The sequence below is a fragment of the Abramis brama genome (genome assembly GCF_963993115.1).
Source record: "Abramis brama genome assembly, chromosome: 3".
Taxonomy (NCBI): domain Eukaryota; kingdom Metazoa; phylum Chordata; class Actinopteri; order Cypriniformes; family Leuciscidae; genus Abramis; species Abramis brama.
In genome coordinates, this window is record NC_139965.1 from 50,255,390 (window position 1) to 50,283,045 (window position 27,656).

The 27,656-nt window shown below is 36.6% G+C and overlaps 1 protein-coding gene across 1 annotated transcript in view; it reads right to left on the reverse strand.

Moving 5' to 3' along the window:
• Positions 1-9,195: 9,195 nt before the first annotated feature.
• Positions 9,196-27,656, reverse strand: part of pea15 (proliferation and apoptosis adaptor protein 15) — a 59,262-nt gene continuing 40,801 nt past the window's right edge. Inside the window, exons 2-4 of the mRNA XM_084109769.1 lie at positions 25,995-26,169; positions 20,090-20,245; positions 9,196-12,947 (exon numbers count right to left, since the gene is read on the reverse strand). Of these exons, the coding sequence (XP_083965895.1) occupies positions 12,883-12,947; positions 20,090-20,245; positions 25,995-26,166 (393 nt within the window). The 5' untranslated portion in view covers positions 26,167-26,169 and the 3' untranslated portion in view covers positions 9,196-12,882. The remainder of the gene's footprint in view (positions 12,948-20,089; positions 20,246-25,994; positions 26,170-27,656) is intronic.

Sequence of the window (27,656 nt, forward strand, 5' to 3'; positions counted from 1 at the left end):
GCAGCCAGTGTGTCACCGGCCTTATTTATAGAATTGATTATGCACTGCGTTGCGTCTCCTAACTTCGTCCTAGGCCAATGCTTTGGTGTGTACTACACGTGACTCAGACAACGGCATGCTCTGAAGCAACCATTGTGTCAACAAAATGACGCGCAGCTATGGAAGCCCGTTTCCGCCACATTGAGTAAAAAAAATAAAGATTCTTTAAGTCATAATAATGAGAAACTTTATCATAATTATGACTTAACATCTCGTAATAATGAGACACTTTCTCATAATAATGAGAAACTTTCTCGTAATAATGACTTAACATCCCACATAGCAACATTGTGTCGGCCCAGATCCGGCCCACATCTGGCACACGTGGAAAGATGATCTGGCCCACATGCAGCGTGGAATTACGGCACTTGGGTGGGCCACTCCTGTTTGCCAGATCTGGGCCACAAGCAGGCCATAGCAATGCCACATCTCAGCCAAGAGCAACAAAATAAACCAGAACTGGACCTTATCTGAGCCACAAAATCTGTGTATATTAAATATGAAGTCATCTCAGCCTGTTAACAAAAAGAATCACTGAAAGAAAGAAGAGAACAGAAAAAAGAGACGAGCAGAAACACAAGAACTACAACTGACTTCAGCCACAGTCTTAGATGAAATCAGCTGAAGAGAAAAGAAGACATTAAATCTGTGAAGATCTCAGCAGAGGAGGATTAAACAACTCCACAAACAGCATTACCAGCTTCACTTATTACTAACCAGACTGACTTTATTTCTGGCAGACGGCTACACAAGTTTTTATTGAGAATTAACAGAGGTTTAACTCTGGTTCATTTGAAGTCACCATAATAGTGAATAGTGTTTCCATTAGTTGGGCTCTTAACTCGTATTATATCTTTTGTTTCTTTTGGCTGTTGTGACAGTGTGTTTGTCAAACACATTTGCAGCAGCAAAGAAAGCTAAAGTGAAATGAGATCAGGTGATGATGGTTACCTGTTGATGGTTTAATAATCATCATGAAATAGACTGTTTCACTGAGGTAATTTGAATCTAACAACTGTGTTGTTCCATTAATATATTCACATCACAAACCCTGTGTTACTGCAGCGCGAGGTCCAGCAATATTATAACAATCAGTTAGAAGATATTAACGAACATGAAAAATGAATCCATGGTGACACACAGAGATATCAAAAATCAGCACATGAATCTCAACAAGGGTGACAATATATATATATTTTTAGATAAACAGATTAATTCAGAACATCACTGAAAAGCTACTAAATGTCACCAAAAAAAACAACAGCAAAAAATAAAAGCACATATTTAGAATTAAAATAATAGGACAATTCAGCTGCATAATTTATTCATGTTGCAATGCATGCTGGGAGTTTTGTACAATGATGGTACCCAGCATGCATTGCAGCAAGGTACTTTAGATTGTCACCATTGTTGAGATTCATACGTTGATTATTGATGTCTGTGTTTGTCATCGAAAAGTAATTTTTCGTGCTCATGTTTGTTAAAATCTTCTAACTGATTGTTATAATAATGCTGGACCTTCTGCAGTAACACAGGGTTTGTGATGAGAATATATTAATGGTACAACACAATTGTTAGATTCAAATTACCTCAGTGAAACAGTCTATTTCATGATGATTATAAAACCATCATCACCTGATCTCATTTCACTTTAGCTTTCTTTGCTGCTGCAAATGTGTTTGACAAACACACTGTCACAGCGGCCAAAAAAAAAAAAAAGATATAATACGAGTTAAGAGCCCAACTAATGGAAACACTATTCACTGTTATGGTGACTTCAAATGAAACACATTAGAGTTAAACCTCTGTTAATTCTCAATAAAAACTTTTGTAGACGTCTGCCAGAAATAAAGTCAGTCTGGTTAGTAATAAGTGAAGCTGGTAATGCTGTTTGTGGAGTTGTTTAATCCTCCTCTGCTGAGATCTTCACAGATTTAATGTTTTTTATCTTCAGTTGATTTCATCTAAGACTGTGGCTGAAGTCAGTTGTAGTTCTTGTGTTTCTGCTCGTCTCTTTTTTCTGTTCTCTTCTTTCTTTCAGTGATTCTTTTTGTTAACAGGCTGAGATGACTTCATATTTAATATACACAGATGTTGTGGCTCGGATAAGGTCCAGTTCTGGTTTATTTCTTTGCTCTTGGCTGAGATGTGGCATTGCTATGGCCTGCTTGTGGCCCAGATCTGGCAAACAGGAGTGGCCCACCCAAGTGCCGTAATTCCACGCTGCATGTGGGCCAGATCATCTTTCCACGTGTGCCAGATGTGGGCCGGATCTGGGCCGACACAATGTTGCTATGTGGGATCTCGTAATAATGACTTAACATCGTAATAATGAGAAACTTTCTCGTAATGACTTAACATCTCGTAATAATGAGAAACTTTCTCTTAATGACTTAACATCTCGTAATAATGAGAAACTTTCTCATAATAATGAGAAACTTTCTCGTAATAATGACTTATCTCATAATAATGAGAAACTTTCTCATAATTATGACTTAACATCTCGTAATAATGAGAAACTTTCTCATAATAATGACTTAACATCTCGTAATAATGAGAAACTTTCTCATAATTATGACTTAACATCTCGTAATAATGAGAAACTTTATCATAATAATGACTTAACATCTCGTAATAATGAGAAACTTTCTCGAAATAATGACTTAACATCTCATAATAATGAGAAACGTTCTCGTAATAATGACTTAACATCTCGTAATAATGAGAAACTTTCTCGAAATAATGACTTAACATCTCGTAATAATGAGAAACTTTCTCGTAATAATGACTTATTTTCTTGCACTTCTACGCATGCGCAAAGCAGCGGAGCAGAAGGGCGTGCCACGCTATAGCGACATCCCCTGGTTAAAGCCATGTAAATGCATCACAGCAAACATGGCACGCTCTGCAGTGATTATTCTTTTCACTCCTCTATCAGAAATCTTGCGAGGAGCACTGGTCGAGGCAAATTTATGGTGAAATTATTGTCTTTCCACTTCCGTATTATGGCCCCAAAAGTGCTCACTGGACCATTCAGAAGCTTAGAATGGCGCCTATAACCAATGCCATCATTATGTTTTGCAACAGTTAGGTTGCGAAGGTCTTGAGACAGCTCTTTGCTTTTACCCATCATGAGATGTGTCTTGTGTGACACCTTGGCAATGAGACATTTTTGTAGGCCATCATTTGGGACTGAACCAGCTGTTATTAATTTCCACTGACAGGGGGCTGGATTGCTTTTTAATTACTGTAAGTTTTCAGCAGTTGTCTTGGCTTTCCATGCCTTTTTGCGCCTCCCTTTCTTCATGTGTTCAATACTTTTTCCCTGTGTCATTTCACATTATTACACATAACTTAATTTCTGAACTTATTTTTTTGTTTCTTTGTATGTATGGCTTACTTGGGTTGTTACCAACATCTGGTGAAAATTTCATGTCAATAGCACCTTTGGAAATATATTTACTGAGAAAACTGATGACGTGTTCAATACTTATTTTCCCCGCTGTATATATATATATATATATATATATATATATATATATATATATATATATATATATATATATTATACAGTCGTGCTCAGAATTAATCATAACCCTAGTAAATATGATCAAAAATGGCTGTAAAAAAATAAATCTGCATCGTTTATCCTTTTGATCTTTCATTCAAAAAAATTGGCAAAAATCTAACCTTTCATTGAAGTAAAAGAATTGAAAGTGGGGGGGAAATCACATTATAAAATAAATGTTTTTCTCCAAAACACGTTGGCCACAATTATTCATACCCTTTTATTAAATACCTTTTTGCAATCTCATTTTGCCAAGATAACTGCTCTGAGTCTTCTCCTATAATGCCTGATGAGTTTGGAGAATAACTGACAAGAGATCAGAGACCATTTCTCCATACAGAATCTCTTCAGATCCTCAGATTCCCAGATCCATGTTGGCGCTTCTCTTCAGTTCACTCCACTCATCAGGTCAGGGAACTGGGACGGTCATGGCAGAAGCTTCATTTTGTGCTCCCTAACACATTTTTGTGTTGATTTTGATGTTTGTTTTGGATCGTTGTCCTGATGGAAGATCCAACCACGGTCCATTATAAGATTTCTAGCAGAAGGCGTCAGGTTTTGATTTTTTATCTGTTGATATTTGATAGAGTCCACGATGCCATGTATCTGAATAAGAAGTCCAGGGCCTCCAGCAGAAAAAAATATGCCCACAACATTAAAGATCCAATGGTATATTAAATTGTACACATGGGGTACTTTTTATCCTTGTGTGCACCAAAACCATCTAGCGTGTTTGCTGCCAAAAAGCTCTTTTTTTCTTTTCATCTGACCACAGAACCCTGTGTTGTTTGAAGTTCCAGTTGTGTCTGACAACTGAATATGCTGGAGTTTGTTTTTGGATGAGCGAGGAGCATTTTTCTTGAAAACCTCCCAAACAACGTGGTTATGTGGTGATGTAGGGGTTGTTTGATTTTTTTTTTTTTTTTTTTTAATAGGCTTTCTGACCCCAAGACTCAACTAATCTCTGCAATTCTCCATCTGTGATTATTGGAGAGTCTTTGGCCACTCAAACTTTCCTCCTCACCGTCCATTAAGACAATATAGACACACGTCCTCTTCCTGGCAGATTCGTAACATCTTTAGTTGATTGGAACTTCTTAATTATTGCCCTGATGGTCAAAATGGGGATTTTTCAATTCTTTAGCTATTTTCTTACTGTCACTTTCTATTTTGTGATGCTCAACAATCTTTTGATGCACATCAGAACTATATTCTTGGGTTTTACTCATTGTGATAGATGATTAAGGGAATTTGGCCTTTGTGTTTCCTCATATTTAAACTCCTGTGAAACAAGAAGTCATACCTAGACAATTTCATGTTCCTAGTCACCCTGGTGTGCTAAAAAAGGTAAATATTAATGGGAATATACTTCAGAGATATTTTATTCATAAAATTTTTTAGGGGTATGAATAATTGTGGCCAATGTGTTTTGGAGAAAAACATTTATTTTATAATGTGATTTCCCCTTCACTTTCAATTATTTTACTTCAATGAAAGGTTAGATTTTTGCCAATTTTTTTAATGAAAGATCAAAAGGATAAACGATGCAGATTTATTTTTTACAGCCATTTTTGATCATATTTACCAGGGGTATGATTAATTCTGAGCACGACTGTGTGTATATATATATATATATATATATATATATATATATATATATATATATATATATATATATATATATACAGTGCAATGCATAAGTGAATACACCCATGCTAAAGTTGACTAAAAAGAGGAATAAAAAATCATATTTTGGAAATTGAACTTAATGCCTTAATTTAAAAAATTAGGAAAAATCCAACCTTTAAGGACACCAATTTTCTTTGTGAATGAATAATGTATCGTAAATAAATAAATGTTCTTCCTTAAAATACATGGTGCATAAGTGAGTACACCCCTATGTTAAATTCCCATAGAGGCAGGCAGATTTTTATTTTTAAGTATTTTTTTTTTTAAAAATTTAGGATACTATGCATCCTGATAAAGTTCCCTTGGCCTTTGGAATTAAAATAGCCCCACATCATCACATAGCCTTCACCATACCTAGAGATTGGCATGATTTTATTTCAGTTAGCCTAAAAGCTAGTTTGATTTGCATTGAGAGATGATCTTATGGAAAGTACCCCATGCCAATCTCTAGGTATGGTGAAGGCTATGTGATGATGTGGGGCTATTTTAATTCCAAAGGCCAAGGGAACTTTATCAGGATGCATAGTATCCTAAAAAAAAATAAAAAAAAAATACTTACAAATAAAAATCTGCCTGCCTCTATGGGAATTTAACATAGGGGTGTACTCACTTATGCACCATGTATTTTAAGGAAGAACATTTATTTATTTACGATACATTATTCATTCACAAAGAAAATTGGTGTCCTTAAAGGTTGGATTTTTCCTAATTTTTTAAATTAAGGCATTAAGTTCAATTTCCAAAATATGATTTTGTATTCCTCTTTTTAGTCAACTTTAGAATGGGTGTATTCACTTATGCATTGCACTGTATATATATATATATATATATATATATATATATATATATATATATACCATTTTGATAAACTCTTAACGAGTGCTGGGGAGTCTATCTAAATGGATCTATCTAAATGAAGCTTCAGATGCAGCCTGTGTCTTTTTAGTGGGTCTTGTAAAATATTATTGCTGCCTACTTAATGTTGCTTTCAACTCACAAACCTTTTCTTTTCTCAGTGATGTACCTGGAGCATAACAGCCATTGAAGGTCTTGTGGGTTGTGGTAAAATGTGTCTCCATATTGTGTCTCTTGGCTAACGCTATGCTATAGCTCCATAGATAAGGCATACAGCTTTATCTATGACGTTTGTGAAGAGGAATTCTGTATCCCACTCCTTGTTAAAGTAATGTCTTTTTTATTTTTAGCATGACCTGGTTCATCAACATCCATAATTAATCTTTTTATATAGTTCAATTCACCTTACTTATTTTTTTTATTAAATAAAGCCCATCAATTCTGCATTATTGAGTCCTCGCCTCATCCCTGAACCTCAACCCTGATAGTAATTTATTAATGTGATGTAAAGCTGAATTTTCAGCATCATTACAGTCTTCATTATCACATGATCCTTCATAAATTATGCTATGCTGATTTGCTGCTCATGAAACAGCTCATGCTGTTATTTGAACAGCAAATCATAATATTGATTTCTGAAGGATCATGTGACACCGAAGACTAATGCTGCTAAAAAATTCAGCTTTCCATAACAAGAAAAAAATACATTTTACAATGTTTTTTTTTCATCAAATAAATGCAGCCTTTGTGTCAAAAACATTAAAAATAAATATTTTGACTGATATGTGACCTGCCCATGTGCTGATGGGCATTACTGAATTTTCTTTTCTTTCTTTTTTTTAGCTAATAAGCTCTAACTGATCACTTTAGATCCACAGCAAAATTGCTGTTAGATCCTCATTTTTAAAGCAACCCTGGAAAGCAAAAATAATTATTACCATGAATGTATGCATTTGTGATGTTGTGCATTTTACATCAGAACATTCTGCTGTGGCAAACACTTTTCATTGTGAACTTTATCTGAGTGTGGTAAAGAACTGTCTTGCACAAATCTGTAGGTTAGCAAATATATTTTAATATATAATATAATATTTATATATTCATTTAAGCACAATGACAAACAGCATCATTTTGGTTTAGCTAAATTTACTCCAATAGAGAAGCCACATCTGTAGGTATATCTAACATTTTTTCATACTGTCCATCACTTTGTTGTTTTCACTGCAACGTAAAAAAAAAAAAGAGAAAGCAAAAAGAATACTGAAGAAATGCTAACAGCACACTGCCCATGAAGGTTTAATGTTTAATGTCAGAAGAGAAAAAATGAGATTTAAACATCAGCGATTTGCAAAGCGTTTCAAGCCTTGTGAAGCCTTGTCTTGTGAAGCGATAACTGGCTATGCTGAATTAGAAAAAGAAAAAAGAGAACAACTGCAACACATCAATAAATAAATATGCAATGACCCTAAAATGCCCAAACAAAGTCGTCTTTCAGCAACAGTCTAAAACAGACCAAAGTTCAGTATCTATTTTCATTTACAAGCAGCTATTCTACCCGACTTCAGCACAGCATAGCAATCCCACTTCAGTTTACCTGCCACTACACCTCCAAAAGAACCAATCCGAGCGCCTAAACACTAAACACAACTGCACAGCAAAAACTTCTAGGGTGAAAGCTCTTTTTTAAATTGTATGTAGCTTCTTATCATGAGATTAATAAATAGTTCTGCATAATAACGTCTGTTTTAAGCTTCTGAACAAACAAGAATTCAGTTGGCACTTTGTCATGGCATGAGAGCATGCTTTAAACCTCAGTGTAAACGTTACAAGAATAGCTCTTATGTGCACGATTTCGCATGTGCTCTATATTTGAATGTGTTTTCCTGCTACAAATGTGCATTACCAATATATGACATTTCTCTATTTGCCTTTTTTCACACATTTCCGTTTCTGCAGTAACATTAACTTGTTTATCATGAGCTATTCAGCTCAAACACTCTCTACAATGACTTTACATGAACACCCGAACATTTTAGAAATGTGAAGTGAAGAAAAAAAGAAAGTTGCAAGAATATGTTTTGGGCCATATTTCACCCTAAAATAATAAAAATAAATAATATTAACTATTATTATTAATTCTGATTTTAATTCAGAAAATAAAACAATTATGGTTACCTGACAAAATTTGACAATGTAAATGAATATATTGTTTTCATTTTGGGTTAAAACTGGCCCTAACATTTCTCTGTGAGATTCACCGTACAGAAGTTATATCACCATATTTCTCTTTTCTCAGTTCTGTGATGATCAATGTTCCTGTATTCATTAAAGCACTGTACTACAATCCACTCCCTCAAACTACACCATATTTCAACTCTCACAATCTTTTGACAATCTCAGTAACAGCATCACATAAATAATGATAAGTGTTGCAATCTCCACGCAAACCGATTCCACATATCTCAAGACCTCATTCTAACATTCTGACGAGGAATTTGATGCGTATGTAAATTAATGAACCTTAAAGGCGTTCTTGCATTTACAGCCAGTGGCCTCTCATACAAACATTTCACAACATGACACAAGCATGGGTACACACACAGTCAAAATTGTCATATTATGCTGATAAGCATAACTAAGAAAGAGAACAAGCATTTGGAACAACACTACAATAAAAAAAGGGGGAAAAAAAGACAAAAACACATTTAAATGATGCTGTAAAGTTATTAAAACAGAAGATTATAGAAAAGGATCTTGAGCCCAGTGCCCTATGTTAAAACCAACATAACAGACCTAATCTGAGCCATCACACGCACATTTACAATTATGAATAGACGTTCCAATTTTGTCCAATTAGTAAACATACATCAGTACAACCAAAACAAGATACAATTGCATTAAATAAATTAATAATAAAACACTTTTATAAATCCACAATATTTTTGTATGTACAACTTAAGAACAAAACATTAGTCAGAACAAAAGAAAAAAAAAAGAAGAAAGAAAATGATATTTTGCTAAAGATAACAAAACCTATTTTTAGGTTTTCTTTTTTTTTTTTTTTTTCATTGTGGCATTATTTTGACAAATAAGCACATCCTCCCCCATTGTCATTATTGTAATGGAAAAAATACATTAAAATAAAAACCTCTATTACAGTAGTGAGAAATAATTATATCAATACATATTGTGTGCTTATGCAAATTATATTTTCATTACATTTATTTTGAGTACTTTTCTTGACAATTCACCCAAAAGGTTTGCAATTTTTTATTTTTTTTTATTTTTTGTTGTTAATTTTTTGTTTGGCTAGATTCAGTGATTTATGTTATGCCAATATGAATCTTCAGCATTACAAAGCTTTTGCAGCATTATCAAGGCTGATATGTTTCAATACCGTGACATCCAATCTGACAATCAAATGACATGAATTATGTGTATATGGCTTCAGTGGTCTCTTAGTTCTTACAGTATTGTATCATTTGGCCGAACACATAATACTCAAGAGAACTGCATGTAGTGGTCATTAACAACATCGAAAATGTGTCTAGAGTTGACGCGTGTGCACAGTACCGAATATATTCTCTGCATAGAGGAAAGGAAGTGGCGTTAAACTACAGAAAGACGCTGCTTATTCCATTGAGCTCTGCATTATTTCCTGCTGGCAGAGGAAATTCATCTGAATACGCCTCTATTATTCAAAAAGGAAACATGGAAAAGGGAGAGCGATAGCAATATGGCTTTTCCAATGTTCTCCAGTTGAGGCGCTGTTTTGAAAATACACTTGGTATAATTATTTCAAGCGCAAAGCACAGTGCTTAACAGATGCCCTTGATATAGACAAAGCTATCATTGAACAAAGGCTAACCCACAGGTGCTCATGCACACAATATGTGAACGGCAGAACCACATCTGGTGTGAAATGAAAACCACTGTAAATGACGTGAGGACATCTGAAGCCCTTGGTTGCTGGTCTGGGGACGTTATTAAAGTCTTTGATTGGTTGGTAAAACTAGCATAAGCATATAGAGAGCTGATCTAGAATCAGATATCACAGAGAACTCAGTCCAGGGACGACAGGACCAGATGCAAAAAACAAAAAAAAACAAAAAACAACCACAACATTACTGAACATAACAAACAGAAAAACAAATCATTTCAAAGACTGATCATGGTGTGTCCGATGAGACTGATTTGAGCGTTTGGCCGTGTGTCCAGAGAGACACTAGACGGGGAACATCATCACGTCACATACCGCAAAATTCACAAGATGACATTTGTACACAATTGAGAAACATCAATACAACAACAACAACAACATAAAAAATCTAATAAATAGAATCATGTACAATCTGTTTTTGACAGTATGTTTTGTGACTCATCACATATATCTGGATCTTACACTTTGGAAAATGACAAAAATTAACATTCTGTCATTTACTCACCCTCAAATCTGTATTATTTCTTGGAACGAAAAAGAGAACTGTTGCATACAATGCAAGGGGATTTGCGTGCATTCAAATGTGTTACAGTACATTAAGAGGCATCATGCCAGGTTTGAAGTCATTGATACTAAATGCTATTGGTTCTTGCACAAATACAATGAAAGTGAATGGGGGCAGGTCAAGGACCCAATTGGACAAAGAAGTATATACACTTTTTTGTCCATTTGGGGCCTTGACCTGTCCCCATTCACTTTCATTGTATGAACATTCTACTAAATATCTCGTTTGGAGTATATTTGGAAGAAATATACAGGCTTGGAATGTAATAAATAATTGTCCTTTTTGGGTGGCAACAGCAGAAATAAAGTTTACATTTCACTGATCTAAAACTTGACAGGACATTCTTTACAGTCCTCAGAAATCCACAGTTACTATTTCAAATTAAAAGGGCCACGAATGTTCACTGCCAGTTGCACTCTATCTTTTCAAAATATTCCAGACTTTAACAAATATGTAGTTCTAGATTCGATTTTGCTAAGGTCTTAGAACTTGTTTTATTAGATTCAATGAAATCACACAACAGAATAATAAATAGAGAGTTGCAGAAACAGCCTGTAACTGAACGATGCATCCTGCCCTCATGCGTGGGTGGAAATGCAGACGCATAAAAACACACATGGCATGTCCTCAATAACCGTTTTGGCTTTATAATATGAAAACAACAGTCTGCAGGGGTTAAGCAACAACACAGTGATCAAGCAAATTTAGAGTTGTGTTTGAACAGTCTTTCAGCAGATGGTGTCAATAAAAGGCGCAATCTTACCAACACAAAGAATATCACAATCATAATCATGATATTAATATTTGTAAATGCAGCATGATCTTAATATTCTGTGTTAGAACGATTGGCAAAGATGTGTGTTTTTCAAATCAATGTCATACTTATTAAAATATAGCCTACTTTTGTGAAACAAGAATAGTTAGAGTACAAATAGAAGAAAACACCTAAAAAATGATGCGCTGTTTGGATGCACAATGTGATCCATACAGACTTTTGGCCACATAGAGTGCTGCAATTTATGGATATTTATTTACCATTTCATTAACATAATTATTTATTTATTTTTACCACATCCTCGACGTAAATATTTCTGTTTTAGTCGCAGCTGTTTCTTACCCTCTATCAGTATACAAATTATAAACAGAAAATATATGTGATATCATCCTAATGTTTCACATAATGGTATACTGAGGCATCTGAATAAACAATTCACAGTAGAAGTAGTCAAATTTAAAGTTTTAACAAAAATATATGCCTTCTATTTCCTGATGCAAATACTGCAGAAATTGAGTTAAAATGTTACTAAACACACATGTTCTATCATGTTCTGTTTTGATGGACTCTGTTTTTAGGCCCATTATACATCTAATATAGGATATAAATGTCTAATTTTGTCTCCCATATGTACTAGAACACTATTATAATGATATATAAGACTGCTGTTGTTTGATAATAGACAATTGTTAAAATATAACTGATAATTGAATAAACTACAATTCATAGAAGTATGATGCAGAAATATAAAAAGCAGTATTAATTCTCTACTAGGTAATTGCATACCCTGCAACAATGCATTTAATTTCTAAAGAAGGCAAATATTGGCTTTCTAAGTGGCAATCACACAAATTCAGAGATGAATTCTCTGTAACACTTTTAAATGTTGATATGAGCTTTTTTAAAGGGAATGTACCAACCTCAAGTCTACCCACATTACTAACTTGGGAATAAATGTGTCTAAAGGAACAGTGGTCCAGTGGTTAAACCTGTTTCACAACTAGATTCACACCTTAGGCCAGTGGCACATTAAGACATCAACTGCAAACTCCCTATTACATTGGTCTGACCAACTTCTGACAATCCCACTAAATGCTATCAAGAGTCCAAATAAACTCTCTCACACACATACAATATTCAACACAAGTGTCAGTGAACACAGAATGATTGTTTTTCATTCCGACACACAACTTGACCCATTCACTATACAATTGTAACCAGTCTTTTGGTCGCTGTCTTTTTGTCCATTTCTTTGTCTTCCGTTCTAGTTCTTCATGTGTTCCATGCCTCCGTGGCATGGGCGTGGCTGTAAAGCATCTTGGCAATCTGATTTGCTGCTTGGCTTCTGTTCATTGGGAGGTGATGTGGGCGGGGTGGTGGGAGTGGTTTGGTGACTATGATGGGCAAGATGAAGTGCCGGGGATGAGGAGCAGAGGTCAAGAACTTTGACCTCATGCTTTTTTAGGGGGAGGGGCCAGTTTGATAATTTCATCTTCTGATGGTTGGCGAATGATATCTACAACACAGAAGAGAGACACAAAGAGAACTCTGTTACAGACAACATTACACAGAGTGCTGGGTAGTCACTGATTACATGTAATCTGGATTACATAATCAGATTCCAAAAATTAAGAACTCGTAATTAGATTATATTAAGCCTATATATTTTAAAATACTCATAATCAGACTACATTTTTTTTTATTGTTTACATGATTACATGTTATTCTCACAATGGTAGTAACATTTAACTAATTATTCATAAATCATTGATTCTACTTATTTGCTAGGATTTTTGTAGGATAGTATGGTTTATTAATAAGGTGTGTACAGAATTTGATCTTTTAACATGAATGTCCATTGGGGGCTGCTATGATAAAGACATGATAGGCTATATACATTTTATGTGGATAAAGGCATATTTTGTACATGACCACACATGTCTTTATAAGGCCTAGAACATTTGTCGTTTTAACGACAAAACATCTCGTTATTAAGATAAAAGATGTCATTAAAACGACATAACATCTTGTTATTACGAGAAAAATATTTTGTTTTAACGACATAACATCTCGTTATCACGACATAATTGAGTGGAAAAATAATAAGTGGCAGCAATGCGTCACCGTAGGCCTACTCTGACGACACTCAAGACGACGAAATAGTTAGTGAGGTAACAGCCGGAGCAGATCATGACCATGCAGTCACTCCTCTTCCAGGTATGTTTATGCATTTCTGAAAACAAATTATGAAGCAACTTTCCTGTTATATTTTATTACATCTATTATTGAAGCCTTTATTACATTTATGTCCTTTCACTTTCAAGTCATAATATCATTTTAGTTAATTCTGACACAGATTATTGTTCCAGGAAGATATCACCATACTTTATTTCTCCAAATAATGCTGCCACAACTGAGCAATAAAATTAAGATAAACAAATTCTTAAAATGATCTAAAATGACTATCACAAAAAAAAAAGATTTGTTTTGTTTTGAGTGCAGAGCGGAGCGATTGAATGAAGCTCGACAAGTTGAAAAACATCCGCTGATGTAATTGCCGGTAGATTCTTCAGGGAAGTTGTAAAGAGTAACATTAGCGCGCCTTACTCCATTTCACCGGAAGTCGCTTTACACAACTACACTGTAAAAAAGGATTTGAGATTTTTGCTACCTCAACTCATTTTCCTAAGTTAGCTCAACTAAAATGTTGAGCGTACTTAAGATATCAAGTTTACCTGTGCCCAACTACTCCATTTATTCAAAGTAGTTCAGGCAACATAGAATTCTTAGTTGTATGAGCGGCCCCTGCATAAATATGTAGGAAACCCCACGGACCACGCCCTTACAACGCGTGCATCTATCTAGTACGAGAAACTTCCATTTTGGATCAAGAGTTCCTGAGGTAAGCTTGAACTTTTGTCTTACTCCGTAACTGGTTTTTATGAAAATGATTGTTAAATTAAGTGTAAACTAGATGCATATATAACACAGGGTTGTCAGTGGCCACGATAAATATAGTTTTGTCCACATGTTATGTGCTGCATGGTGTCCGTAAAACACTGCTGCAGCACCTGCATGACATGCGGTCAAAAATGTATATTGTATCGTAATCGTGGCCACTTTTACATTTTCATAATACTTTTATTATCCCAGCTAACACACAACGTTACATAGCCTATTGTATTCGTACTTTTTGATAATTTCATGACTTCCTAACTGACAACGTGACGTCGCATGCCCGTAATTACCATCAAATTACCAAATCACAACGTTGTCAGATCAGATCTATTCATAATGTTTTGGTAATTTCGTGAAGTATTTTTGGCAAAGTAACGTTATCTGCGTCGTTTCATTACCATCATTTACACGTTCTTTATTATCTGATTATCGCAGCATTTGCTATTTAAAATGTGTAACGGTAATTAAACGTCAGATACAATAGTAAAGTTTCCCTTAAGATACACTTTTATTTTACCAAGTCAGATGATTATAATTTGCTCTGTCTGTATACCTTACTATATTTTTTTTTTTAAGTAGTGACGTGAAATGCAGCGCGTTCTGCACGTGCGCGCACAATGTTGAAGAGTGGACTTCCCGCGCAGCTCACTGGGTTTGGTTTTTAGCTCTGGCACTTTTTTACTTCAACTGCGTCTGACGAAGGAATTCGTTTTTCTAAAGTGAGTCTTAAGCCTGGAACACACCAAGCCGACGAACTAGCGCTGATGAAAGCCAACTGTGTTGTCGCCTCGCGTCGAGGTAAAAAGCTGCACTTAAACACACCAAGATAACTAACTTACAGCGACTGTTAGCTAGAATGCGCGTTCAGCACCTGCTTGTAAATGAGACAACTGTCTATTTCTGCAGATATATTCGTCATTTAAAAAGGGAAAACCTACGCTGCAGATATACACACCGTAAACAAAGCAGTGCGTGCTTAACTGTTAACGTTACCATTTTGAATAACGTTATCAGTCCTGCTAAACACTTTCTTTATTTCACTCTGCTCGTGTTAATATTGAAATATTCGCCAAGAAACAGTCAGGTAAGATGAAGTAAGATTAGAAGCCTTCTGTCTGTGCCGTTTTGGTTTATTTGCTCGCTGTTTTGCTATTCTCGTGCACTGACTTGTTCAATGAGCTGCTAACGTTAAGAGTTCCCTCTTTCACCGACGGCCCGACGCCGATTCAACATGTCGAATCGGCCGTTACAAAGCCGACGAGGACCAAATTCAGCCGATCGTCGGCTTGCTGTGTGCTGCTGTTTATAACGCTAAACCGGATGTGCATTCTAACTTCCGTGAAAAAGGCCTATTGGTACCGTTTTGACTTCTTTGCTTGCTGTTTTGCTATTATTCTCGTGCACTGACTAGTTCACTAAGCTGAACAGCCAATCAGAGTTCTCTCTCTCACCGACGGCCCGAAGCCGAGTCAACATATCGAATCGGCAGAAATAGGTCCTCGTCTGCTTTTTTTCGGCCGATTCGACATGATGATGCTGTGGAACACACTGAGAAAACTTAGTTGGCCCGAACACAAAAAATGCCCGACGGCCGACCGTCGGCTTGGTGTGTCCCGGGCTTTACACAGACAAGCCATGCACACACAGACTCTCCCGGTGCTCGCTATGTTGTTTTCTAAGTCATGCAAGCATTTAAACAACGTCATTGTAAATCTGTTCATCATATAAAGTCATCGTGTCTCTTCAAAAGACTTGGATTTGGATTAGATCACACTCGATTGATTATTGTTACGATGCCTTTATGACATTTTTTGAATCTTTTACGTTTTAGAGGCATGGACATTAAATGGAGGGACAGAAATCTCTGAGGTATAAAAATATCTTAATTTGTGTTTGGGAGTTTAATGAAAATCCTATAGGTTTGAAGCGACACGAGGGTGAGTACATGGTGACAGAATTTACATTTTTGGGTGAATTGTACCTTACAAATTCAGTAAGCTAAGTATTAGATAAAACTAACTCTATTTACATCAATGATACATATCGTCACATTTTATATTGCAATATGTCAATATAACGATGTATCATTACACCCCTATTTGGTACTACACAGAAACCATCATCGACTGTGATCAAAAGTGATTTTTGATTAAATAATGGGCAGACATGCATTATTTAGTGTTTTATAAACTGAACGCTACACCTGCTTACCATTTCTCATGCAAAAATGTCTTATTCTTTATTGTTATAAAAATACCCCAAGCCACATGAAAAACACATACATAACATATATCGTCGTAATCATATATTGGCTTCATGTTTCCACTGTAGAAACATTTCTCTAAGTTATTTATGTGTAGTACCCCGTGTGGAATGAGGAAATGAACACAATGTCATCATTCGGAGGGTCATAGGGATCTATTGTTTTGATTCAAGAGTGTCATTACGTCGTACATTCTTGCCATTTAATTGTGCTCAGTGTGAAAGGGCCTTATCCTTTTATTCTCACGGGTGCTCTGTATGGGACGCCGTGGACTGCCGTCTGCCAATGATTATTGGCTTTTGTTTACATGTACCTCAGACACTGGTTACGCTGATGGTGTTACCCATAGTGTCAATACCAGACAAAGCATCGAAGTTCCACTTTAAAAGGGAAATGCAATTTGGTGCAGATGCTGATATTTGTATGGTCAAAAAATAAGATAAAATTCTGATAGCTTGTAATGTAAAACAATGAGATCTTTATAACAGAATAGCAGACTACTTTCATAAAATGAATAAAAATATCAGTTGTCACTCTATATCTCCCAAAAATATGTCTTAGTGGGATGATATTAAAATGCTTAGTTTTATGATCAAAGCTCTAGTATAGTTTTAAAACATAATGCAATACAATGATGATTAAGATATGATCAAATAAATGATACTCAAAAGTATGGATAATCTAGTAAACCTAAGTTACTTCAGTCAGTGCTCATCTTGAAACATTGCTAATATAAAAGTTACTCTTGTGTTTGTTATAAAAATCTGTAAAGATTTCACAGCAAAAAGACATGTCACAACCTGAAGATGTACAGTTATAATTATACTAAGCCTTTTACTAGCTAAAAAAACAAACAAAAAAACAAAACAAACTATAAACTATCCATCAGACCACAGAAGGCATGTAGTAGATTGTGTGCAACAAGTTTTTCAGCAAAGTTGATCATGTTGATAATGTAGAAGCATTGGAAATTTGTGTATTAAATATAATACAGTAGGCTTTATATGGTTATGTAATCTGAGGTTCCTTTTGAGTAAATTACTGCCTACGTAGACAGCAAGACTGACAGTAAGACTCACTCCTTCAGAAGTAAATAGGATGAAACAGTGGAGCAATGTCAGAAATTATGCAATTGTAATGATTTGGTGGTGGTGAGACAACATTCAGCAGACAGAGTGAAAATCCAAACGCAGTTTCTTAACAAATGTAATCCAAGGTCATGACAGAGTGTGAACCAAACCAAACAAAAAAGACTTCATCCTGAATGAAGGCAAAAGGCATTTAAAGAGATTAAAGAGATGACCAAATGAAACAAGACACAGCTGAAACAGATAAACTAATGAGCAGAGGATTCTGGGAAATGAAGTCCAGGAATAAGAATCTATGGAAATGGTAAGGGACTAGGCTGCCATCAGTTGACACATGATGGCACCTGCAGCTGACAGACGTAACATAGCCCCCCCTCAAAGGAGCGGCTTCCAGACGCTCCAACACAGGTGGGAGGTGGAGCGGAGGCGGATCCTGGGGCAGGAAGGAGGGCCAGGGCCATGGAGAGGAAGAGGGCCTTAAGACTGTGGTAGGACAGGCAACCAGGGCAGCGCAGGCTATGCAGGCGGCCAGGGCGGAGAGGGCGGAGCAGGCTGAGCAGGATGCCAGGGCCAGGCAGAGGGGACCAGAAACTCCCAAAGTGGATCAGCAGCAAACCAGGGCCAGACAGACTTCCCAAAGCTGACACGGCATACAGACTCAAAACAAGTACAGATCTGTAGACTAGAAAAGGCTCAGGAACAGACTTTGGAACAGTTTCATAAATTCGAACAGGCTCAGGAACTGACTCTGGAACAGATCTGCAGAATAGGACTGGCTCAGGAACAGACTCATGGACTCGAATAGGCTCAGACCCAGCCTCAGACTCAGAAATAGATCTGCAGACTAGGACTGGCTCAGGAACAGACTCAGGAACACATTTGCAGACTAGGACTGGTTCAGAAAGAAACTCAGGAACAGATTCATGGACTCGAATAGGCTCAGACACAGCCTCAGGAAGAGATCTGCAGACTAGGACTGGCTCAGGAACAGACTTATATACTGGAACATGCTCTGAATTATGTGCAGCTGTCTTATTCAAAGCCATTTCGACAAACGTCGACCAAACACACCACAGCGCTGAAAGCACAGAGGAAGACGGGATGAACTCTGGGATTAGAGAAGCATCAGCAAAAATATTCAAATGATAGCGGCTTTGGTAAGCCGCCTGTTCTGACCGTTCTCAGAGGTAGATCTGCCAACTTGGATATCAAACCCCAACGTGGATAGGAAGCCTTTGCATCCTCAATCACTGCATCAACGACACCCAGGAACACAGGGATGGTGTCCGTGATGGCTGAAGACTAAAAGGTTTCTTTCACAACTGGAGGCTTTGGGTTGCTGATCTTGACCACTGAAGACTCATGCAAGGTTGTGCTGGCGGTTGGCAGCTCTGACGTGACTATACTGGTGATTGGCGGCTCTGACGTGACTGCAATGGCTACTGGTGGCTCTGACATGACAGCTCTGGCTAAGGTTGTAAGCACTGGGGTATTTAGCATTAGAGTGGGCACAGATGGAAAGTGCTGGCCAAGCTTCGTGGCCATCGGAGCTTGTCTCATGTAGCCCCCACCCAAATAATTTAGGCAAAGCGCCACTATCTACCACTCCCACAGTAAACTGGGACCTGCTCCACAATAATGCATAGTCCAGAAAGTCAATGAATGAACTTCGAAGTGCATCATGAATTAACTTATCCTTGAGAAGCGGGTTAAGTCTGTGACAGAAAAAGTCTATGAGAGCACAGTCCGGTTTGCAATGTCAAGGAAAATGTGAACATGTTATTCGAGTGTGCGTTTACCTTGACGCATACGGACTAATTCAACTGCTGGATTCATGATGAAGTCTTCTGTAATGATTTGGTGGTGGTGAAACAGCATTCAGCAGACAGAATGAAAATTCAAACGCAGTTTCTTAACAAATGTAATCCAAGGTCATAGTCCATAAGGGGCAGAGGGTCAAGCACATGTAAACAGTCCAAATACAAGTACAATCCACTGAGGCAGATGGGAACAAGAAATCCAAAACTCAGGAAAATATAAAGAAACCAGGAACTGCTCAAAATACTGAACTGAACTGAACTGAACTGAACAATCAAGACTTCATCCTGAATGAAGGCAAAAGGCATTTAAATAGACAGGGTGATGATCAAATGACACAAGACACAGCTGAAACAGATAAACTAATAATGAGCAGAGGATTCTGGGAAATGAAGTCCAGGAATAACAGAGTCTATGGAAATGGTAAGTGACTAGGCTGCAGCTGACAGATGTAACAGCTATGATCTGTTGATTGTGTTTATTTTTATGAAGTAAAAGACACAGAGACTTTTAAAGGGAACTGATCTTTACCCTTATATTTCTTTGCAGAGGGGATGCGTGTGAGTTTGGTGTCAATCTCGTCGTCTTCAGAGATCTTTAGCACGGTTGTGCGGTACTCAATGACCCGGGTCAAGAGGTCAGGTCGCCGTGAGATCTCAAAGATGTGCTCTATGTAGGATAGGTCATCTATGCAAGACAGACAAATCACAGAGGTGTCATGTAAAACAGATCAAAAGCATAAAAACATATCTGTACTATAAATTAAACTGTTATTTAATGGAATGGAAATGCTTGTCATAAATCACTCGGACTCATGCTGTTTCTAACGCATTCAACTTCCTTTGTTGTTTTGTGAAAAAGAAGTGCACTAAATTATATTGAATGTGCACTGGCAGTGTACTTCTTAAAATCAAATCTTAAAAGTATTTTTTTGTTATATTTTTTTATTTTATTATTTATTTATTTTTATTAAAGCTGTACTTGTAGATAATATAAAATTAATTAAATAAAGGCCAAAGAAAGTAAACTTTCATGACTATGTTTCTTAACACACTTATATGGAATGATTCTCCGGACAATATTCAAAAGGAATTGTAAATTGTATTTGCAATTGCATTTTCAATTTGTATACACAAATGCGTGATTTGCAATTGCGTTTTGGATTTTCTTTCCTGTGTATGTAATGTCTACCAAATTTCAAATAAAAATGCAAAGTCCATTTGCATTTCCAATGTCTTACCAGTTATGACCCTGCCATTTTGGAATAGCAATAGAAAATCACCTATTTGCTATTTCACTTCCTCCGCGTCCTCCCCCAACCCTCACAAAATTCAAATGAAATCGCAATCCCCATTTGCACTTGCATTTCCGATGTCCACAGTCAAATGTCAATAGCAGATTTTCCACTGTCGGGCTAGTGCGAGCTAAGGCTAACTTGCTAGGAGAGGACAAAAGGAGATGGGTCTGTCTGCGGACTGCAAGAGAGGGGCGTAACCTGAAGGGGGCATAACTTGAAGTTGTCCAAATCACACCGAGCCACACAAGATGTCAGAACGAGATGTTGTTGGCAAGATAGAGACCTGAATAGAGAGGACATTTTGCACAAGATCTTCATCCTTGTGGTGCCACAAGATGGTGATCCTGCAATTCGTACACTTGCACTCACATGCACACGTTTCTGGAGGATAGTAAGAGAGGAATCCTTTCTGAAGGAAGCACACTTCTGCTGGCTTGTTGACAGTAAGTTTTGTCTCTTTCTTCTGCCCTCCTCACATATTTTTAGAGGTAAAGCACTTCTGAGCTATAGGTGAAAGTCACTCACTCACAGGATCATGGTACACTCAACTTGGACATGCCAGCTTGCTGCTTTTTACATTGCAGCAAGGGCAGAGCAAAGCGTTTGGAACTTGGAGCTTGTCAATCTGTGTCCTGCAGATGCCAGCAACACAACGCATTAGGTGGCCCCTGGAGTGGTCACTTGCCATTATTAAAATGTAAATGCATGTCGTACATAGATGTTGCCTAATTTATTATTTTCTAAACCAGCATATGAGTTTCCTCTGTGATTTCCTCCCTATCTGATCTCCTGTTGCATTCAATGCAATTATATGTACAAAGACTGTAAAAGGATACTGGGGATGTGGACAAAGATGAAAACTTCAAGGGTTCTACTCTGAAAATTATTCTGCAGGATACTGCAGCATGGACTGTTTTTATGCGGCTGGAGGCACGATCTGATTTTCTATGTACAATATTAGTGCCAGAACACATAGATTGGGTTTGCATAAACCCTCATTGTGTTGCCCTTCAAATAAAATATTTTGTGATGAGTGTGCTTGTTAATTTGTCTCAGTGTCATAAGATGTGTTTGACAGCGGTGCATTTAGCTGTTCATTAGTGTTGTCAAAAATTATTTGTCAGCACATCAGGCATACAATACAACATGAAAAGATGTTTAAAAATATTTATTAAAAAAAAAAATGTTTTAGACAAAGCAAAATTCCAAAAGGATATATTAGTGCTTGTTCCACAGTCTAGTTGAGGTGGGACAAATAATTGCAATATGGTTTCTTGCAATACATTACCAATAATTTGGCACTAAAGCAGATTGCAGCTTCCTTTACTGTATACAGACAAAACAAGCATTTTGAAGATGTCATCTCAGAGGTTTCTGTTCTTGAACAGCTAAGAGTCAGTTTAATTAACTCTAATATGTTCAGTTCATGTTAAACTCGTGCGAGAGCGATTCAAAAGCATACGGAACTGTTCTCTAATTGTTCTCGGGGTAATTTGATGTCATACACCGAAGCTATCGCGGTACTTTTGAGCGATTCAAAAGCATAAGGGAACTGTTCTCTAATCCCTCTCGCGGTAATTTGGAAGTGAGCGTAACTTGAAGGAGCGTGACTTGAAGTGGGCGTAACTTGAAGGGGCGTGACTTGAAGTGGGCGTAACTTGAAGGGGCGTGACTTGAAGTGGGCGTAACCTGAAGGGGCATAACTTGAAGTCTTGCAGGGTGCAGACAGATTCTATTGGACAAAAGCCTCGGACCTCAAGCACTGAGCCTGAGTGAAAACAGCTGACTGAAAACTAGCTAGATCACAAAATGAGCATAACAGAAGCGAATGTTTGGCCTTTTCTTAAATAGGCCTACTTAAAGGCACACTATGCAGTTTCCGTTTTTCTCAAACAGCGACCCCTAGAGTCGCTGTGGAGTACTTGTATTTAACGTTACTGTCATAAATACTGTCATGATTCCTGTCCTGTTTCCCTTGTCTTGTGTGTACTTTTGCTATTTCTTGTTCTGTGCCATGTTTTGTAGTCTTTCTTGTTTATTAGTCTCCCCAGGTGTTTCTTATTAACCACGCCCCCTTGTTACTTAGTTAAGCTTGTTTGTCTCTGTGTATTTATAGCCCTTGTGTTTCACTTGTTACCTTGTCAGTTGTTGTACGTGTAATGGTTGTATCTCTCTGTGATTCCCAAGGTTTTGTTCTTTTGTTCTTTGAGTTCTGTGTTCTCTGTTTTGTGTTACTTTATTAAATCACCCTGCGTTTAGATCCTCGTCTTCGTCTGTCTTCCTCAGCAACATTACAAATACCACTCACGCAGAGCCTTCTCTGCACTCTGCACTCTTGTACGAGTTCCTTTACCATCGAAATGGTTTTGAAGCTGTTATATTAAGGTACAAATCTTGTATAGTGTGTCTTTAAGATTCCAGCACCGATATTTGACCAATGTTTTACAATATTTTTTTTTTTTACAGTTACAGTATTTTTTTTATTTGTGTCAGGAGTGCACATCAATCATACTGAATCAAACTGGTATTTAGTATTTCACATAAAAAGAGAACACATACCTATTCATTTGCACCTGCTTCCATTTATTTGTGATCACAGGAATGCATAGAACTCCATTAAGGCTTTTAAGTCAAATGGCTTACACAATCAGAAAAATATAGATAAAATATCAAGCAAGGTATTCAGCGGGCCAAAAAAAAACCTGGCCGAGAAAGCCCAGATGAGGCCGATCAAGCCCCGGAAGTGACAGTGGAAAAGCGACTTGCCCTGGCATGCACTAGCACGCTCACTTTTGGCCCAACAGTGGAAATGTGGCTAATCAGTCTTGAGGGTAAGGGTTTATTGATATAGTCGGAAAGTATGCCACGCCCTGAAGTGGTGGAAAACAAAGCACTGTTTTCATCGTTATTCATTCCTATAAGGAAAACGAGGAAAAATATACAATAAATGTGTCTATTTTTGTAACAACAATAAAAAACAATTGTCGTAAAACTGCTGTGTAGTTTTTTGCACTTTAAACAAAGCCAAAAACCTACCAAAACAAACAGAAATGAAACCAAAAGAAGACTGCTCTGGTTGCAAGCTACTTGCCAAGAAGAAATGAAGATACATCTGTGGAATCCCACATCTAAGCAGCATGTACAGTACCAGTCAAAAGTTTGGAAACACTACTATTTTTAATGCTTTTGAAAGAAGTCTCTTATGCTCATCAAGCCTGCAGTTAAAAAAAACAAAAAAACAAAAAAACAAAACAGTAATATTATGAAATATTATTACAATTTAAAATAATGGTTCTCTTTTTTAATATACTTTAAAATGTAATTTATTTTTGTGATGCAAAGCTGAATTTTCATCAGCAAGTACTCCAGTCTTTGGTGTCTTATGATCCTTCAGAAATCATTCTAATATGCTGATTTATGATCAATGTTGGAAAGAGTTGTGCTGCTGAATATTTTTTTATAACCTGAGATACTTTTTTCAGGATTATTTGATGAATAAAAAGTAAAAAAGAACTGTATTTATTTAGAATAGAAATCTTTTGTAACAATATACACTACCGTTCAAAAGTTTGGGAACAATAACTATTTTTTTTTAAAGAAATTAGTACTTTAATTCAACAAGAATGCGTTAAATTGATAAAAGGTGATGGTAACGATTTATATTGTTAGAAATGTTTTTATTTTGAATAAATGCTGTTTTTATGAATAAATGCTGTTAACGTTTTACTCATCAATGAATCCTGAAAAAAGTATTCAAAAAAAATATATTAAACAGCACAACTGTTTCCATCATTGATAATAACTGAGTATCAAATTATCATATTAGAATGATTTCTGAAGGATCATAAGACACCAAAGACTGGAGTACTTGCTGATGAAAATTCAGCTTTGCATCACAAAAATAAATTACATTTTAAAGTATATTAAAAAAGAGAACCATTATTTTAAATTGTAATAATATTTCATAATATTACTGTTTTTTTTGTTTTGTTTTTGTTTTTAACTGCAGGCTTGATGAGCATAAGAGACTTCTTGCAAAAGCATTAAAAATAGTAGTGTTTCCAAACTTTTGACTGGTACTGTATGTCAAAAATGTTTCAAATGTCAAAATAAAGATACAAATATAGTTTGTATAAAAATAAAATGCTGAAATGAAGCAGAATTCAGAGCATCCTCCTACGAACATGAACTGTGGTTTTCTTTTTGCTTCTTTTTTTCTGGTTGCCAGGTAAACATAAAATCAAATTGAATTTAAGTAATTTGGCATGTTTTTATTGCAAAAATAGCCACCACTTGTGGGCATGGCATACTTTTCAACTATATCAATAAACCTCACCCTTTAAGACTGATTGACATTTGACTTTGGGCATCGGAAATGCAAGTGCAGAGGGGATTGCGATTCCATTTGAATTTTGTGAGGGTCGGGGCAGGACGCGGAGGAAGTGAAATAGCAAATGGGTGATTTTCTATTGCTATTCCAAAATAGCAGGGTCAAAACTTGTAAGACATTGGAAATGCAATTGCAAATGGACTTTGCATTTCCATTTGAAATTTGGCAAACATGTTACATACACGGAAACGAAAATCCAAACATATTTAAATGCAAATCACGCATTTGTGTTTCCATGTCACAACATATGTGTGCACAAATTGAAAATGCAAGTGCAAATACAATTTGCAATTCCCTTTGAATATCGTCCGGAATATCATTCCATACATTTAAGTACACTTTTAAAAAGTGCATTAAAAAGCCATATTGCAAAGACAATAGAATTATGAAATTACATGTAAAGAAGCAGATCCAAAAAAGCACTCTAAAGCACTCACCTATAATACATTTTAAATTAATTGCAATTAACATGCAATTAAGTGTCTGCAAACATTACTCACACTTAAATATTTTATTTTAAAGTATATTAAATAATTTTATTAAAAGTATGTTAAAGTGTACTTCTTTTTCACAAGGGCGGTTATGTCAAACATCGATTGTTCTTGCTTTCAATCACGGCATTTGAGAGGCATGGCAGAGAGGGAGAATATCAGTGACTAATGATTTTAAATGAAAATTAAGGTTTGATTACTTCATGCACTCTGTTGATTGAAACTGAAGAGGCCAGTGTGTTTTGCTCTCTGTCTCACCTTGTGCCAGTTTGTCATTCTTCTCCAGGTAGCTGAACCACTCTTTGGAGGAGATGATGGAGTTACTCTGTTCTTCAGGGATGTCCTCCTTACAGGCTGACTTCAGCTGCTCCACGTCTTCATTAGTGATGTTCTCAGACAGATCACTCAACAACGAGCTGTATTCAGACATTCTCTGGGAAAGACGGACAGAATGAACAGATAAGCACAAAAACGTATATGTAAGCTCTGCTTCATATAAAAGCATTGTGCAATATCAGAATAACCTAAGAATGTCTTTCTGCAATACGAATAGTATTACCAGAAATAGTAGAAATCCCTCTCTAGGACTAGTACTAGATGCATGTATCAATGTCCTAAGTTTTTTACTTTTTTGTACCTTTTGTCATTGCTTCATTCATTTTTTGTTTGTTTGTGTGTTTTGTATGTTTGTCAGCCATCTCATTATTTTCATTTGTTCATTTGCTTGTAATCCTTTTTTGTTTATTTAAATACTTCCTGAAAAGAGAAGAGGTTTTGGATTTTTTAGACCTGGGATAGTCTTGTGCACTTATTTCCTGAGGCGCTCAGAATGACATAATCGGCAACGACCATTTCTGGGATATTTTGGCTACATTTTTCTACGAGGAAGGAAGCGGAGACATCTTGTCCATCTTTTTTTACAGTCTATGGGACAGACCCTGAGGGTTATAGGTCAAAGTTTCCCTTGTCACAGCTCTCTGTCTCCCTCTAGTGGAGCTTATGACCATCACAATTAACATTAGCAAGATCTTCCCACTTCCTCAGAAATTCCTGCCTCACAAACAGTGCTGTTATCATCAGCACCTTCATGTTGTCAAAATACCAAGACGTGGTACGATATACTGCAAGCTCCATGTGGCCACATTTACTGTGATGGCAAACAAATCAATCTGAACGCATTTGCTGTTGGCAGCCCACATGAGGACAGAGGTCTGAGGAAACTGTGCAGGATCCAAAGCCAAGATGGACGCCTCTGTTATTTTACAATGTATTGTTTGTGCTGTGTGACAGCCGGTTTAACAGTGCAGACATTCTACATTCATCACCCTCAATGTCACTGGTATAATACAGTGTGTGAGTGTGTGTGAGTGATGGAAGAAATAGAAAGAGTGGGAAACAAACAAAGGCATCCCTCCAACACACGCTTTATACAAATTTAATATATGTACAAACACTGTTGGCATGCTGCTGTTTATTTGCTACCGTCTGTGACAGTATCTGTAAACCGCACTGATCTGCTGGTGACCTAAATACAGCGCTGCAATTACGTGATCCACCAGCAGAGGGAGATAAGAAAAAGATAAGGAGAGAGAGATAGAGAGAGAGAATAATAATGTATAAAGTCCATGCAAATGTAGTTTGACATATCTCATGTCACATCCAAAATCAGAGCAATGCAAAGAATAGTGTTAGAGATTCAGGTAAGTGCACGGGTTTAAATTTAGCTGTTATCATGACACTCAACATGCCTCTTGCTTTTGTTAACACTGTACACAAAAATGTTTGTGCAGCACATAATTAATAGAAAGACAAGAACAATTAAAATTCAGTATGCAAAGATCTAGGAAAGAAGACTGATCATAAGATAGAATGTAAACATTATTATCTCTAGGTAAAAAGTCTAGGTATATTTGGCCTATA